A 15,691-nucleotide genomic window follows, 5' to 3' on the forward strand; every position below is an offset into this window, starting at 1 on the left:
AGCCTAGAAATAAACGCCCAGCGGGCGGCCAGGGCTCGTTTTTTATGCCCCCCATATGAAAACAAAAAATGGTTGATATTCATGACACCACTTGTGCTCGAAGTGGTAAAAAAAGGCCAATAAATGATGAAGGTGATACGCGATGCAGTGAGTTACAAATGAGTTCACCTGCTATATCGAAAGTATGCAAGAAACTTCTAAAGCGTTAAAGAAGGACACTCTCACTGAAGACTCATTTCAAGCCTTATATAGCGACCCGTTGAGGCTCTCTTCGGGAAAGTAAGGTTAATGTGCGGAAGGGAATGACATATGCCAGATGCGAGGGCCGTAACAGCTAGCGGGACATGACTACATGACTGCATTGTCAAGACGGACGTTTCATCTGAGAGCAAAATCAAGGCACGGAAGGAAGTGATAGCATCTCCTACCATCCCATTTTCCACTGTCACATATTCCGGTTCACCTTACGTTGCTGGATATATCGTTTAGTTAATCAACTTCGGGTCTGACGACGCTTGCGCTATTCTTCTTGAAACTAGCGAAAGAAGCAGCCCCATGTAGTACGCTCTTTTACGACTGTTCTAGTAAACTGCATTATCCGAAACCAGAGCTTGTTGCCCTAATAGACAAACCTTTTTTTTTTTTTTTTCGAAAAAGCTGCCGTGCACCTACTACACACAAATGTTCTCGAAGTACTTAAGATCCTGATTCAGTCAGCATTTCAGAACTCAACACTGAGTTGCCAGAAAGGAATTGACAACAGCTATGTTATTAGGTCCGTTTCTTTGATATTTGAAAAATTTCTCAGAATTCTTCTTCTCAATTCATTATACCAGGAAAGTGACAGAGAAGACCGAAAGGCCAACTCCTTATGTGCACAAGCCGTGCAGGAAGATTTTGAGCCTGAATTTTCTAGACGCAGGTCGCATTTTGATGAATTGATGAATATATAGTGCTATGTGTAACTTTGAAGGAAATTTTTTTTATTGTTTGCTGCTTCGATTCTGCTTAACTGTTTATGCCCATTTCATTGATTAAAAGTAGTCGCGAGACTACATATACATCTTCGGTCTTTCAACCGACTGATACGTTTTGAACGAAGCTAGAACAGCCCACTCCACTAGACAAGTGAAATTTTTACTATATGAGTAAATTTTTGTTATTTACTCTGAATCTGAGACGCGCCATGAATTTTTGCCGGTGCCTCTTCTGATCTAAACGAAAACGGTAGCGGTTGACAGAATCTCCACCCAACTGTTCACCATGCATTCACGTCAGGTTGCGCTACACCTGCTTAAAACATTCAAAGGCAGATTGCATAGCCTGGTAAATTTATTTTTGTACAAAACTTGGAGGCAAAAATGTTGAAGTGTACCCGCAGCTTCATTCGACCGTGCACGGCCGCACTGACGAAGGAGCGCGCGCGTGAGCGGATTGTTGACTGTATTTTAATCCTCGTACACGATAAATCTTCGATGTTGATGACGGACTTTGTATAAACCATAAGGGGCGAAATGTCAGGACCTGCCAGTTGCAACTGACGCGGGCGAAGCTAAAAGCGAGCGCGCGGTTCCCTTGCGCGTGAACGGCTGTAGCGGAGGAGCAGCAGTGGGGCGGTGGCGACCCCACCGAGGCGCGGCGGGCGGTTGAAACAGACCCCATTGGAGAGGCCGTAAGAGAAGAGAAGCGCTCTCTCCCTCGAGACCGACCGTGGCTTCACTAAACCGAAGGGAGGCATTTATATATTATATAAATATATAAATTATATAAATAACTAAATTGTTCATCTAGGGACATGGGCGCTGAGGACCCTATTAAATATGAGACCATAGTGCTCAGTACGAAGGCTTTTCGATCAGTAGCTTTAAAGGCAAAACCTGCTCACCCGCATGTGTACCTGTCACCAGCGGCGTTTCCTTGCAGAAATGAGTATAGAGTTGAGAAACTCGCGCTATTCTAAGAAAACATGTAGGACCGCCAAAAATGTCGTTCAAGAAGCTAAAAGGATCTAAAAACCGCTAAAGATCCCGCCTCTCGTAATACATTTTTGCCCGCTCAACAGCGTAAAAAGCCGCTAAATTTGGCGTTAAAACCGCTAACTTAGGAACACGGTGCGGCCTTTCTCTTCATTCATTAACCTGCCCGACCTCCCAGAACTTCCTGAATTAGTTCTCTTCCCGTTTTCTGTTAGGCAACGTTTACTTCCAGGAATTTCAGAGTAAGGTATTCATTTAGAGCTTTTGTTCCTTGCTTTCAGATGTAAGCTTATATCAAGGGTGGAGACTCTTGGTAGCTTTATCATATTTTTACCTGTATTTTCCGACCTTATACGCTCGTATGGTGTCGCATTTCACCTTGTGGAAGTAGCTCGCTCTTTTTTTTTTTTTTTTTTTAGTTATTATTTCGAGCTTCTCGCATGAGTCTGGATCCCATATTTCTTCTGCCCTTTTCCTTTATTTTCCCCTCGCTAATGTTGCTGGCTGCACCGGTGCATAAATGAGATAGGCCACAGTGCGGTGGCATCCACTATGCTGAAGATTCATTTGCTGCCTGTGTGACAGAGACCTTAGTGTATACGGTCTTTCACACCAGCATTGCTGGAACGCCCTGGTTACACAGTCTACGCGCTGATCATGCTATGATCCCCTTCTCTGGGGTCTCTCAGTTAGGCACTAGCAAACAAAGGGTCGATATTCCTGCTCACGGCGCCTTGCTCATCTTAAGTATTCCAGCGATGCCAGAAATAATTAATGACGTCATCATGCGACTGCGTGACGCGCACAGGAAGCCGAGCATCCACAATGCATCACTGGATGCATACAGACCCATCCGCAGCCGAGGCCAGCGCCTCGTCAGATGCTCCTGTGCGGTCTATATATGCATGCTCGCCACTGGCCGACCGCCTTGTGGTGCCTGCTTTCCGAACGTTCGTATCAAAATGATGACCCCGTAATGTCATGCAATTTCTAATTGCATACACTTGCTAATCAAGTGAGAGGATATACCCTGCCATAAGAATTCCACTCAGCGACATTGCACGTTTTCAATTCGAGGTTTCGGTGATGACGGCTCCAAGAAACCGCGTGAAGCCTGGTAGTCTACGTGGAATACGCAATCACACGCACTGAATACTGTGCCAAGGTTTTGGCTCCGCCACCACGGCCGAGCCAAAACCGAATCTTTCATGTCCTGCTGTTTCTTCTCAGCAGATTATTTCTGTTTAGCTGGGTACTTGTTATTCGCGGATAAGTCGATAAAATATAAGAAATGGATATAGGAATAGGATATAAGAAATGCCTCCTCTCGCATTTCATTTTCTTGTTCGGAAAGTATACCTATTATGCTGCTGCATTCAAAGCGCCCGTTCTTGTCTCTGTAACGAGGCCGCGTTATGAACCAGGCTTCATTGGTTGGTGCCATCAACCGCCACTTAGGGCCAGTTAAGCAACCAGACGTTATTCATTAGGCGTTGATGATCCCTTTAAAACTGTAGACGTTATCTGCTACACCCTAAAATGAAGAAAAGCCACTGCTTTACTGTCGGTTTTTTTTTCTTTTTATCTTTTTATTTAAATCGTCCTTTCTTTATTTCCTCCTTTTTGTTTGCTTTCTTTTTCTTTTTGTTTTTTTCCCTTCATTTCTCGATTTCTGTTTTAACTTTAATTTAAAGCACCGAGGACGCCATAGGTGAGCACAAACCAAGCGCTTCACACTGCGTGCTGGGCATGATTTTTTTTTTTTTTTTATGCAAAGCTGCACGTTTAAGATATATTACTATTTGTTTCAGCGTTACGTTATATGTCTTGACTAGGAGCGTAACTGTAAGTAGGATTTTTTTACTGCGAAGCGGTGCAATAAGTATAGTCACGTGACGGTGGTCAAGAATAATCAACTAAACCGTTTTGGTATACCAGGCAGCAAAATCGACTATTCAAGAAAGTGCTGCTTTGCGATTCCGCCGTGCTGTCTCAAATCAAACGGTGGTCAGGCGGATGATGTCCGTAGGCGTTAAAGCCGGTTCCGTTTATTTATTTGTTTTCTTTTTTTTTTTATTTGATGGCCGTTCACCTTTGGCGTGCTCTTATGTTTGCGTTTCTGTGTTCGCTCTGTTGCGTGGCTTGCGTGCTTGGTTTATTGTTCTACTTTTTTGTTTAGCCTTGCCCAGCCGCCTGTGCCCCAGTAATCATGTTACTTGGGCTTAAGTTGTTTCGGATTTTCAGAATGTGCTCCTGGCACGAGAATATGTATATGAGCGCAGGAGTCCCTAATGGCTGCGTGTTTTTTTTTTTTTTTTTTTTTTTTAAATCTGGGTTAATGGCCATGGATACTGCGTTCTAGTAATTCATTCTATAAGCTCCGTGCGTCTACAAGCTAGGACGGACTGAGGAGCATTGCAAGATAGTGTTGCGCGTTTAAGCTCCTCGCGCAGGTATTGCGGAAATTGCGCTGGTTGTGGAGAAATACGGAAGAAAGGGTATACTTTGGGGGCGAAATTTAGAAGGGCGATTAACCTTCCTGTGCGCCTCTGTAGTTTACGTGTAATACAGCCCGCAAGAGAGCTTTTTTTTTTTTTTTTTTCGACATGTCGTGTCGTGACTGCTGGCGCTCAACGCCTTTACCTCCAGGACTGCTTAGCGATGTGGTGGCGCAGTGAACATTGTGGTGCGCGCACACTAACAGGGGCGAGACGAGAAGAGAAGAACACAAACACCAGCGCGCTGGTGTTTGCGTTCTTCTCGTCTTGTCCTTGTTAGTGCGCGAGTAGAGCACTTCTGCTGTAGTCAAGCAGCAGTATCACAGCGCGCGGCTGTCCAAGGCGCCAAACGAACGCTCGTGCTGCCATCTTGTCATTTATTCTCTGGCATATTTTTCTATGCTGTTTGCTTGTTAAAAGTACGCGATTAACCAAGCTGCCGAGCGAAGCCCTGTTTCAAAGTACCAGTAGCAACTCAAGTTTTGCTTTATGCAATTGCAACTTTAGGCACCTTTAGCGCCGTAGTTTTGCGCGGCGCGAAATAGTTTGAGGCAGCCAAATAATGTCGGCAGTTGGCGCAATGGTCACCCGCCTTTACGAACACTGGCAACCGAATGTCACACGAGTGATAGTATGGGCCATCAGGGGTGGAAGTGCTGCTCCATTTGCTCCATTCTGTTCCAAACTGCTTTCCCTGCTCCATCCTGCTCCAAAGTGCAATATTGCTCCCAGACTGCTCCAAACCTTAATGTTTTGCTATCAAATTTAGCAGAACCTGGTTTTACCGCTGAGTGGACCTGGGAAGCTTTTCTGTCTGCAATGAACTAGATGAGTTTTTCTAGTGATTCTGCTGTGGAAACAAGTGCATACTTCACCATCGAGCCAACGTTTTAAGAACAGATATGCCAAAGCTACTTTGGGCTAAACCACACTTGAAGCGTTATAGGGCGATGACACGGAGGTGCAAATCACTAAATTTTCTCAAGAATGTTGGAAAGCCATACAGGGCATATCGTTAACGTGTTGAACTTAAGTTAGCCTCAGCATCGCTAAAGAAAAAAAAAAGTAAAATGCATGAGGAGCCACTGGCAGAAGCTTACGAAGTAAATAATTTGAAGAGCAGAAAAGACTACCCATGAGTGCGGTCAATCCTTCTTGCAGAGAGCACTCTCCAGTGCTCTATATTTATCGACAGAAGCCCAGGATCAAAAAGGATGTGTACAAGATAGCATAAATGTGCTGCTCTTTGATTTGAATTCCGAACTAGTGGTGCTTAAATGCATCAAAGCACTTTAGTAAACTGTACATTTGAATTTAATTTTTTTTTATATACATGATACTGCAGACCTCTTTGGTCCAAGCAGGATGGCAAAATCAGTGTAAAGAAGAAATAACAAAGAAAAGGAGAAATTTTTGCGTGTCATGCACAGATACACTTCTACAAATAACCTGGAAGCATGAATTGGTACAGATAGCCATTTTGATTATGTCGCCATCAAAAAAAAAAAAAAAAAAAAAAAAAAAAAAAAGAAAACAAACAATAATTCTCGCAGTGGTCAAAAACATTGCCAATGGCTTCCCTGAAATTTTCACAAGTGAAAACCTCCCCAGGCAGTACATTCCTGTCCCTGATCGTGCAAAAAAGGAGAATTTGTGGATGTTGGTTCTGGCGAAATGGGGAGTTAAGCTATAATTGTGTATGTGCCTTGTTTTTCGAGTGAGGGATGGTGTGACATAAAGTGTTGCCGATATTCCGAGCTTTCCATGAATTAAGGAGTGTAAAAATTCTAATCTTGCTATCTTTCGTCGGGTACAGAGCTGTTTATTTTGTTCGTTTCCATAAGGAAAGATGGAGAATCAGAATTTCGGTATTTGTTATATATGAAGCATTTGATCTTTTTTTTTTTTTTTTCTTATCAAGGTGGCCAAAAGCTTTTAATCAGACTTGATTTTCGGACCTGAAATGTTGAAAAAAGCATTCCATTTGCTAGTGTTGTTCCAAATTGTTGCCCAGGTCAGCTGTGATATTTTAAGCATCTGTACATGTTTTGTTGTTTGTCTTGCCTTGTCAGAGATGCATGCACAGTCAAGCCGAAAATTGAACTTTCTGAAAAAAAAATATATATATATAAGAATTCCTTTTTTGTACGTACATTATAAAAGCGTTCGATCCTAAAAACATGCTCCAAAACATAATTAGCGTGCTCGCAAACTCCTGTTTTACTGCTGCAAAGCTGCTCCAAAAAGACATTACTGCTCCCTGAGCTGCTCCAAAATGCTCAAGCCTGCTCCCAGCCCTGGGCCATTTATTATTATTATTATTATTATTATTATTATTATTATTATTATTATTATTATTATTATTATTATTATTATTATTATTATTATTATTATTATTATTATTATTATTATTATTATTTCTGAATTCCGGGTGCCGCACAGAAATTCTTCATCTATTTCTCTCACCTCAATTTCGTGTTGTCTCGAATTTCCGTACGATCAAGCTTGTCTGCCGAGACCTTCCTGCTAACGTTTCCTTCCCTTCTCCGCTCTTTTTGGCAGGAAAGTACGTGGGCAGTCGTCCCATCAAGCTGCGCAAGAGCACCTGGCGGGACCGGAACGTCGACGTTGTCCGGAAGAAGACGAAAGAGCGCGAGCGGCTGGGCCTCATCTAGACCAGCCCCTCTTCAGCCGCCGCTCTCAGCCGGATGTTATCTCGCGACGAACCAGGTGGCGTGGATTTCCTGCTGGTCGCCCAGGCTGAGCTTAAGGCGCTTAATACAGAAGTTGCCTATACTAGACGAGCTTCTTTCTTGAATGTTTATTGCGTCCGTGTGACGGTAACGTTGTCGATGTGGGACTTGCGCAATGAAGCGGGGGCGCCTACGTGCTCTTCTTTCGTCTGCGAGGATTGCGTAATTTATTTGTCCCCGCTGTTCACGAATAATGAATTGCTTGGCCACTTTGTAGTGATCGGACCTTGAGTCGTCACATTGAAGCATTAATTTCCGCAATGGCCGCAAATTATCGGGCCGGATCTTTAGTGGATCCGAAGTTCCAGCCTAGGACGCCTTGCTTGCTAGCTTTTTTTATGGAGGGGTACCAATATTTGCCTGCTTTGGAAGATTAGAAGTGTGGTTTGCTGTGACACTGTCCTCTCTATCAAATTATAACTGGTTCTAGTCACTCGTGGTATAACTTCCTTTGTATGGATGTTCTCTTTTCTCCTTCATTTCTAGCAGCAGCAGGAGATACTCGGAGGATGGCCTTTTATTCTGTACCATAGAAACACTGTTTTCGACCTGTGATGTCAAATAAATGTTCTAAAATTCGTGATGTTGCTTTCCCCTCATTCTGAAAAGATAGATTGAGTTCTGGTGTGCCTGAATGAGACTGCATCAGAGCAAAGTAAACGGTTTGGATTCGTAACCGCGCATAACCCTGTTCGAAAAAAGAAAATGGTTGATTTTAATGGTTCTGCTCTAGTTACTCAAGGTTTTCGATACATATATATATCTCAAAATTTTTAACCAATCTTCAAATATCATACCAGGTAAAATGACGAGAATTGCGCCTAGTTGGTTAATTATAGTTGTCTTTATTGGTGTTGTCTTTATTTTCGTTCTTTGTGTTAGCGCGGTGAAACCACTATCATACCAGGCTCAAAAAGAAACTAGTAAAGTGTAGTTTGCATAGAATTGGTACGGCTATTTCGAGAGATTTACAAACGTTCTATTTATGATGCGCTTAGGCGACGGGTTCAGAGCTTAACGCTCGACTTTCGTCCTTGATAAAATCTCTTGACAACTATGAATTTTAACATTCAACTCTGTGGCGTAAGTAGGGAGTTGTACACTTATAAAGTTTCGGAAGTTTAAAACGCTTGGAATTTCAGCAACTTTTGAGTAAAAAGTATAAGCACACAATCGGTATCATCCTACTGTTGTACGGATTGTTTATTTTTAACCTCTTTTTTTTTTTTGCATGCTAATGGTTCCATGAAAATTATCATTTTATTTATGGATACAGTCAACCGTTTCCCGCGTATATCCACATGAAAAACCTATAGTGAGTTCGATAGATACCCCGTGCTAAAGTAAAACTGATAAGTTTAAAACAGCTTTCGCATGTTTCGTTTTTAAAGAATTGCCGTTTCTCTTTCTTTTTTCTTCGGAGGGGGGGGGGGGGGGGGTACACTGCGCATCCATACCGAAGGTAACTGCCTCCATTTTTAAAGAAACTGTGTTTAGAATTGCTACGACTACTATGAAATAATGAGCTGTTTTGGTCGCTGCTGTTATGTATCATACGGTAATAATCTCTTGATTGCTCAAATGACTGGCCCGTAAGCAGTATTCGGTGTACTGAAGACCAAGGAACGGTGGATTCAGGAATGGCATAGTGACGTAAGAAGCACTTGCGATAGCGCTGGTTGTAACTTATTCTGTAATGTTGCGCTGCTGAGCAAAAAAAAAAAAAAAAAAGAATCTAAACTTAACGCGGCATTCACACGGGTGAGCCTGTCGGCGATGGGGTGTGGGGAGGCATGGGCAGAACCCCCTCCCACGTTCCCGCGTTCAAACGGACAGCGGTTTATGAGGTATGCCACTGTTTTCAGAGCAAACGGGTTCGGTGCGTGCCAAGAAGAGCGCGCTTGCGCCGCTTTCCCCACTCCTTCGCCGCAGACGGGTTCAGTGGGCCTTGTTGGAACACGAAAAGTGTAGGTAGGGCAAAGGAAGGACGAGGACACCGGAGACGGGTTTACGATAAAGTAGCGAGGAAATTTTATATAAAAAATCGCATCAGTTTCATGTCAAAATAAAGAGCCTGGAGACAAGGCAGGTGTAAGAGCCACGACAGGAACCGACTAGAACGCACGCCCTCTCTCTTCCTTCCCTCTCCTTAGGTCCCTCGAAGAGGACTTCACTTAGTTCATCAATGAAATAAAGTCTAAGAATTTATTTATCTTGTTCAATATTACTACAATGGACCTCACTTGTACCGTCGCTCTAAATGAATAAGCTTTTTCGCGTAGTCAGCCAACAGTGAGAACGATGAAACCTATGACCGACCGATCAAAGACCATAACCTTTTGTAGTGCCTGCACACTAAAAGGTCAATCACAGCGGATTTTAACCAGCCAGGTTCGAACCTGGGTGCTCGGGTTCAACAGCTGAGCCATCGAGGTGGATGCTTTCGATCGTTATAACTATGTATAAGGAGGGTTAAAGCTCCACCATTTGATGCGGAGGCTCCCAGATGGCGTCGGAAGTAGACCTAAATCTGTGGCCTCTGCGTTCAAGTGTGCTGTTTGACCGCGGCCTCCACGATCAGCTGGTTCAACCTCCGCCATTTGACGCCGCCGCTCTCAGATGGCGCCACATGTAAAACAGATTGCAGCGCAGCAGGACCCAAGGCTAGGGAAGTTTGTATCAGGTAAGTGCCAGGTCAGTTACTTTGAGTTACAAAAAAAAAAAAAAAAAAAACTATGCTTTTTTAACACAGAAAACTCTTGTCATAATTTTGATATGTGTGGTACTCGTTCGCACACAGCGACATTTCGGACAGTGCCAGGACATTAGCGCGCGAGAACACGCGCTTGTTTAGTTTAGTACTTTGTTAATAAGATGTATTTATTGAGAGGAAAAGGCAGAGAGGTTGGCCGGAACAACTCAAATCTGGCCTGCTACTCTGCACTGGGAAAGGGGAAGAAGAGAGAGAATAAAGCATGCATAGCCCTTATCTGTCCTCTCGCTGTCGCTCCCTTCTGTACTTCTTTCTACTGTGTATTTGTATTTTTTATATCCGCCGACCACAGCTCGAGGGCATAAGGTGTCAGGTAGAAATTGCCGTGGCAGACAACACAATTTACTTCTTTCTATATCATTTTTAATAAACCACCGAGGCCTGCATTCTCCACATCCTGACCTTTGCATGTTCTCTACTAGCGGTTGTTATGAAAAAAAAAAAAAAAAAATGGCGGAGGGGAGAAAAAGCGCTCGTTCGACTTCAGTGTAAGCCATTTCGCGAACTGGATCAATATCTATGTGTTCTACTGTACGTGAGCAATGGAGCTAAAAATAGACTGCGATAGGAGGAAGATGGAAAATTAAAATGAAAGCAAGATAGATGAGATAGTGTAATTGGAAATGTCCGTATTCGAAGGCGCTTTCTTTTATGCTGCGGACTTGGTGTAAGCTCCAGCCTCATCCTCAATAGCTCTGCTTGGTCGCTGTGTCTCCAGCTAAACATTCTCGCAGAGAGCGTGAAATAATTATTCAGTCCTTTCGCGCCCGGAGTGGCAGTGACGGAGCCACTCAACCGCCTACAGCTATGGCATGCTTTATTCGGATTTAGGCTAAAACATGGCGCAAAGAAGCGTCTCTTTGCTAGCTCTACCGGTTCGATGAAAGCGATATATTGAGCCGGAAAAGCTACGAAATTGCATAGCCCACCCGCCTCCACTCATCAGCATCCGGTGCGACGCTGATGCCGAGCTTCGGAGAGCCGTTCCAGGAAAGTGTCTGCGCACTCAAGCGAGAGCAAATCGGGCTTCGACGCTGTGTACACACTCCGGTGTCGAAGGCCCCCGGTCTCTTGCGGTCGTCAGCTGTCGTCAGCTGTCTATTCGAAGCCCTTTGTCACTTTTGCACTATACGAGCGGCGGGAATTGAGGGTTACATTAAGCCGCAACTGAGGCCTCTATATAGCGTTAATGGGTATATAGATCCGTGCAGGACAGCTTTTCCTTCGTTTCTCCTCTAAATCGCCCGTCGCTTGGCACCACTTCGGCCTTATGGCATGCCGCCGGCTGCTCACTTAAACAATGGTGCATTTTGCGACCGGGATTGCGACTCCGTAATACGCACAGAAGCTCCAATCGACAGCTGCTCCCGATCGACTCCTTTTCGCTATCCCTGACGAGATTGTAGCGTCGACGGATGGCCGGCGGGTTAGTTGGTACATGATCTTGATTTTTATAGCGCTGAAGAAACACCACAGGAGGTAAGACACAAAAGGACAGAAATCAAGCTCCCTCTATAAATAAAAATCAAGCTCCCTCTAAAGGGACAGCCACGAATATTTGCCCGGCGGGCCCTCCGCCCTTGCACAGCGATCGTTTAATTTTTGCTGATTGAGTAGCGGAGTGGGACGGACTATTTCTCCGCAAAGCGCAATGCATAGTTGAACGCGGGCACTTAGTGAGGAGTTGCGTGCCCCTCTCCCTCGATGTATGGGCACCTTGGCGGGCGTTCAGTCATCCTTCTGCATCAATAATGGAGCAAGGGACCGTTCTTTTAAAAGCAAGGTACTCGATACTCATCGTATCACGTCGCTCCCCACGTGAGCACTCGGTGCCGTATATATTGTGCAAGGGAAACGCAGCCACAAGATGGGTCAAAGAAAAAGCAAGGACGGTCCTCGCCTTTTCTTTGTCACATGTTTTGGCTTCGTTCCCGTTAAGCATGTCTGACCAACTGGCATACTGAATGCTCGTATCATATAGCTCATATCATATAGCCCCAGGAGCGTCGTCTTCGACGAAGGCGGCTCTCGCGTGCTTTTAGGAGCTGTGCGTTATTTGTTATCATCCAGTTTTCGGGGAAGGGGGCGTCATTACTTTTTCATTCCGTCTACTCGGGCTGATTGCGGTCTCGTTTCTGTGCTCGTTCACATTGGAAGTTTCGCCTCTTGGCACCGAGATGCCCGTTCTATAGGTTAAGTAATAACCTACGTATCTCATTAACACGTTCCGCTTTTATGCACCTCTGCGGCCGACCACTTTATCTTGGTTTGGCTAAGATGGTGCTCATAAGTGCGATTAACTGTCTTTTCCCGTTTGAGACCTAAGTACATCGATGCTTTATGGCGTAAACACAGGCATTTCTTTTTTTTTTTTTTCTGAATTTTGCCCTGCCTAAATAGCTGAACATGGGAAATGCCACGTATATCTTAAATCTCTTTTCCCCCGACCGTTGCAGCAATCTACTGCGGCAAGACTTCACTGATTCCTATTGTCACACGCGCATTAGATGTGTGCCGTCACACACACCTTCAGAGCACGGTGATAGGGAGGGGGAAGGGGGGTGTACTTTATCCGGTCTTTCGAGAGATGCCTTCTACTTAGCATAGCAAGCTGAGTTGGAAATCGGCTATCAAATGACAAAAGGTATTTTGATGGCCAGCTTTCACTGATCGCAATATGGAGAATAGGTCGATGGAAAAATTTCGCAAATGAAGCAAAATCAATAGACGATCAATGAGATTCATGCGGCATGTACACGAGAGCGTTGCCTTTCTGCAGCATATTACAAGATTATGCTATTGTCGCCTGTGTAAATAAATTCAAGGGGCTTTAACGAGCTTTTCTGATTCATTTATTGTGCGGTAGAAATTTTGTTTTCTCATGCCAATGCCTTCTAGCAGAGTCATTCCGGTGGTTTTTCAAGCGGCGAAGCTTCAAATGAGGGTTGCTAGAGTCCTTCTTCGATCACCGTTTCACCCTTCCATGTGAAAGGAACAGCCCGACTTGGCAGATCCTTCCACCTCTTCATGTCATATGGTATTGTGACCACGCGACCTGACCACCAGTCACACGTCCATGGGCGGAAGGGAAATTGGGCGCCTCCCTGCCTTTCTATTCTATTTCTCTCTCTCGCTTTTCCTCATGGGGTTACTAACGCTTGTGGGGATTCACAATCCCCTGCCTCCATTATAACGACCGCGCGTAATTAATACGCGTGATTGCGCGCGATGCTAAGGAGGTAGATATAAATCCCCACTTGAACAGAGCCGTACGAGCATGCCTGAGGGTCTTAGGGGTTGCGGGACGAAGGCAAATCCACGGGCCCTGGCAGGCTGAATTCTGATCTCACCCTCCCATCTCGAAGGCGAAGCCGTAGTTCCAAGCGCTTTCCAACTTTGCATCGTCATATGGTCTTGTGACGTCACATAGTTCGACGACCAGTCATTGCATGGCCGTGTCACCTGCTAGCTACCAACTTTATAGCCGCGGCTGTGACTTTTCGCTCACAATGCTGACGCCGTATTTTCTGCAGAACGGGGAATTTAACGCTATTGTGTTAAAACAAGCTTTACACAGCAAGGCGACGGCTCATAGGAATTGCATATTACCCACAGAAAGGTATGAGCAGCGTTTTTCGGTAGTGCTTGCAGTGCATGCAAGCACTACTGAAAAAAGTCATAGAAATATAACCTTGCAACAGTGGTAAATAAAAAGTGAACGAGGAATACAAAAGAAACGCGAACTGTTCATCTTAAGTTTTTGAGCGAACTGTTCATTGGAGATCGACACTTAGAAAAATACAATAAGTCCAAACGATGGCATAGAGTCTATAAAGAGCTCACTGTACAGACCATTTCTATAAGGAGTCGGATTAATGCGACAGTTCGTCGACCAGAGAGTCGGGATGAGGCCGTCCCGAGGACTGGCGCATTCCCTGTGTAACCGACCAGAGGTATGTCGCTGGAAGCAGTGCAAGAGAACTTGTTTGGCGTCTATCTACGGTGTGGGCTGAGCGCTAGCGATTATCGGATTATGCTGCACGCAACATCGACTTCACGCTAAGACAAGCAAGCGCGAATATGATGCCATACTGGGACAAGCGTCACCTCACCCTGTAGCTCTACAGATACGGCATGACAGGAAAGGGAAATAGGTAGTTCTTTGTCACCGGGATGGGATAACTGCGCCAATAGACAGATCCCACAGATCGATCTGCCCATGGGCCGGTTTTCCGAAAGTTGCATCGCCGCCATATTGGTTGTCGGCTGGTCAGTGCGCGCCCATGCACCTGCAGTGTTGCAACCTGCGCTCCACACGAACTCGCCAAACATTTCTCATACCCCTGAGCAACATTCTTCGCGTCATTGCTTTACAAACTTACACTTGCTGTTAGATAGAAGACAAACGTTCTAACGGTAACTATGTTATTTCAATTGGTAGCTTATACAGCTCGATCGGTCGAAAATCCGTCGGCGTAGTTGGCACTACGTGTTCCATCCAGGGCTGGTTTAAAAAATCATATGTTAATTTGTGGTTATAGTAATGGTTGAATGGTGTGTGGAAGGCAATGACGAGTTAAATGTGTAATTATTTTATTATTGTATTAATTAAAGAAATGAGAAATTGTTCGAAAAAGGGGGTTCAAAGCACTCAAAATGCTCAGAAAAAAGTCACTGGTTGACGATGCTAATTATAAAAAATTAGTGTTTAATTGATCATTTATTTAAGATAACTGAAAATTAAAATTGGGAAAATGAGTTCCAAATGTGCCAACATGCTCAGAATAAAGTCAGTGATGATGATTGATTGATTGAATGTTCTTTATTGAATGGGAAGGCTCATGGCCATGGATGGGGGTAAAGGGGAGTAGACAGAATCTTCATTGTTTAGGTCGTCACACAAATCATATAGCTCTAACCAGGCCACTAAGGGAGCCATACTTGGGAAATGCCATCTGTGTGTTAGCATCAGTTAATGAAAATTTGTAATGTGTAATTGATCAATTAAATAAATAAACTGTTTGAAAAATTAAAAATGGATTCAAGGGCGTCAAAGCGATCAGTTATATTCTATAGTTCTTAATTAGCATCATGAGGCATTGGCTTTTTTCTGAGCAGTTGACACCTATTAACCACTTTTTTAATCAATAATTTAATTGATCAATAAGATAATCTAATTTTATTAGCCCCGCCCAGTGGTTCAGATACCCGACTATTGTGCCGGTGTACCTGGATTCGATCCCGACAGCCGGCGGCTGCGTTTCGATGGAGGCGAAACAGAGTGGCGTCTGTGTGCTGCGATGTCAGTGCCCGTTAAAGAACCCCAGGTAGTCGAAACTTCCGGAGCCCTCCACTATAGCGTCTTTCATAGCCTGAGTCTTTTCGGGACGTTATAACCTATAAAACAAACACACAAAACTAATAAAGGTTCTTAATTAACCTCATCAAGCATTTTATTCAGAGAATTTTGACACTATTGCAGCCCCCTTTTTCGTCATTTTAATTTTTCAAATGTATAACTGACAATTACATACTTTAAACTTTAATAATTAGAATCATCAAGCATTGGCTTTTCATTCTAGGCACTTTCGCAAGTTTGAACTCCCTTTTCCATTTTGTTTTTCATTTCATCGATCATCAATTATTCAGTTAATTACAGTGATTGTAATATTCCTTTAGCTCGTCATTGCC

General features: G+C 44.1%; 1 protein-coding gene across 3 annotated transcripts in view; it reads left to right on the forward strand.

Moving 5' to 3' along the window:
* Positions 1-7,823, forward strand: part of LOC146186209 (uncharacterized) — a 157,636-nt gene extending 149,813 nt beyond the window's left edge. Inside the window, exons 5-6 of one of the 3 annotated variants that reach the window (XR_014708096.1) lie at positions 7,037-7,204; positions 7,717-7,823. Coding sequence is in view for 1 of the 3 variants with exons in the window: in XM_084607097.1 (XP_084463223.1) it covers positions 7,037-7,149 (113 nt within the window). In the remaining 2 variants the exon portion in view is untranslated. Of the gene's footprint in view, positions 1-7,036 lie in introns of all 3 variants that reach the window. The other 2 variants (XR_014708095.1, XM_084607097.1) reach the window with 2 other exon arrangements.
* Positions 7,824-15,691: the final 7,868 nt, after the last annotated feature.

Source organism: Amblyomma maculatum, chromosome 6 (assembly GCF_055883805.1).
Source record: "Amblyomma maculatum isolate TAMU_Amacu chromosome 6, ASM5588380v1, whole genome shotgun sequence".
In the NCBI taxonomy this organism is placed as follows: Eukaryota; Metazoa; Arthropoda; class Arachnida; order Ixodida; family Ixodidae; genus Amblyomma; species Amblyomma maculatum.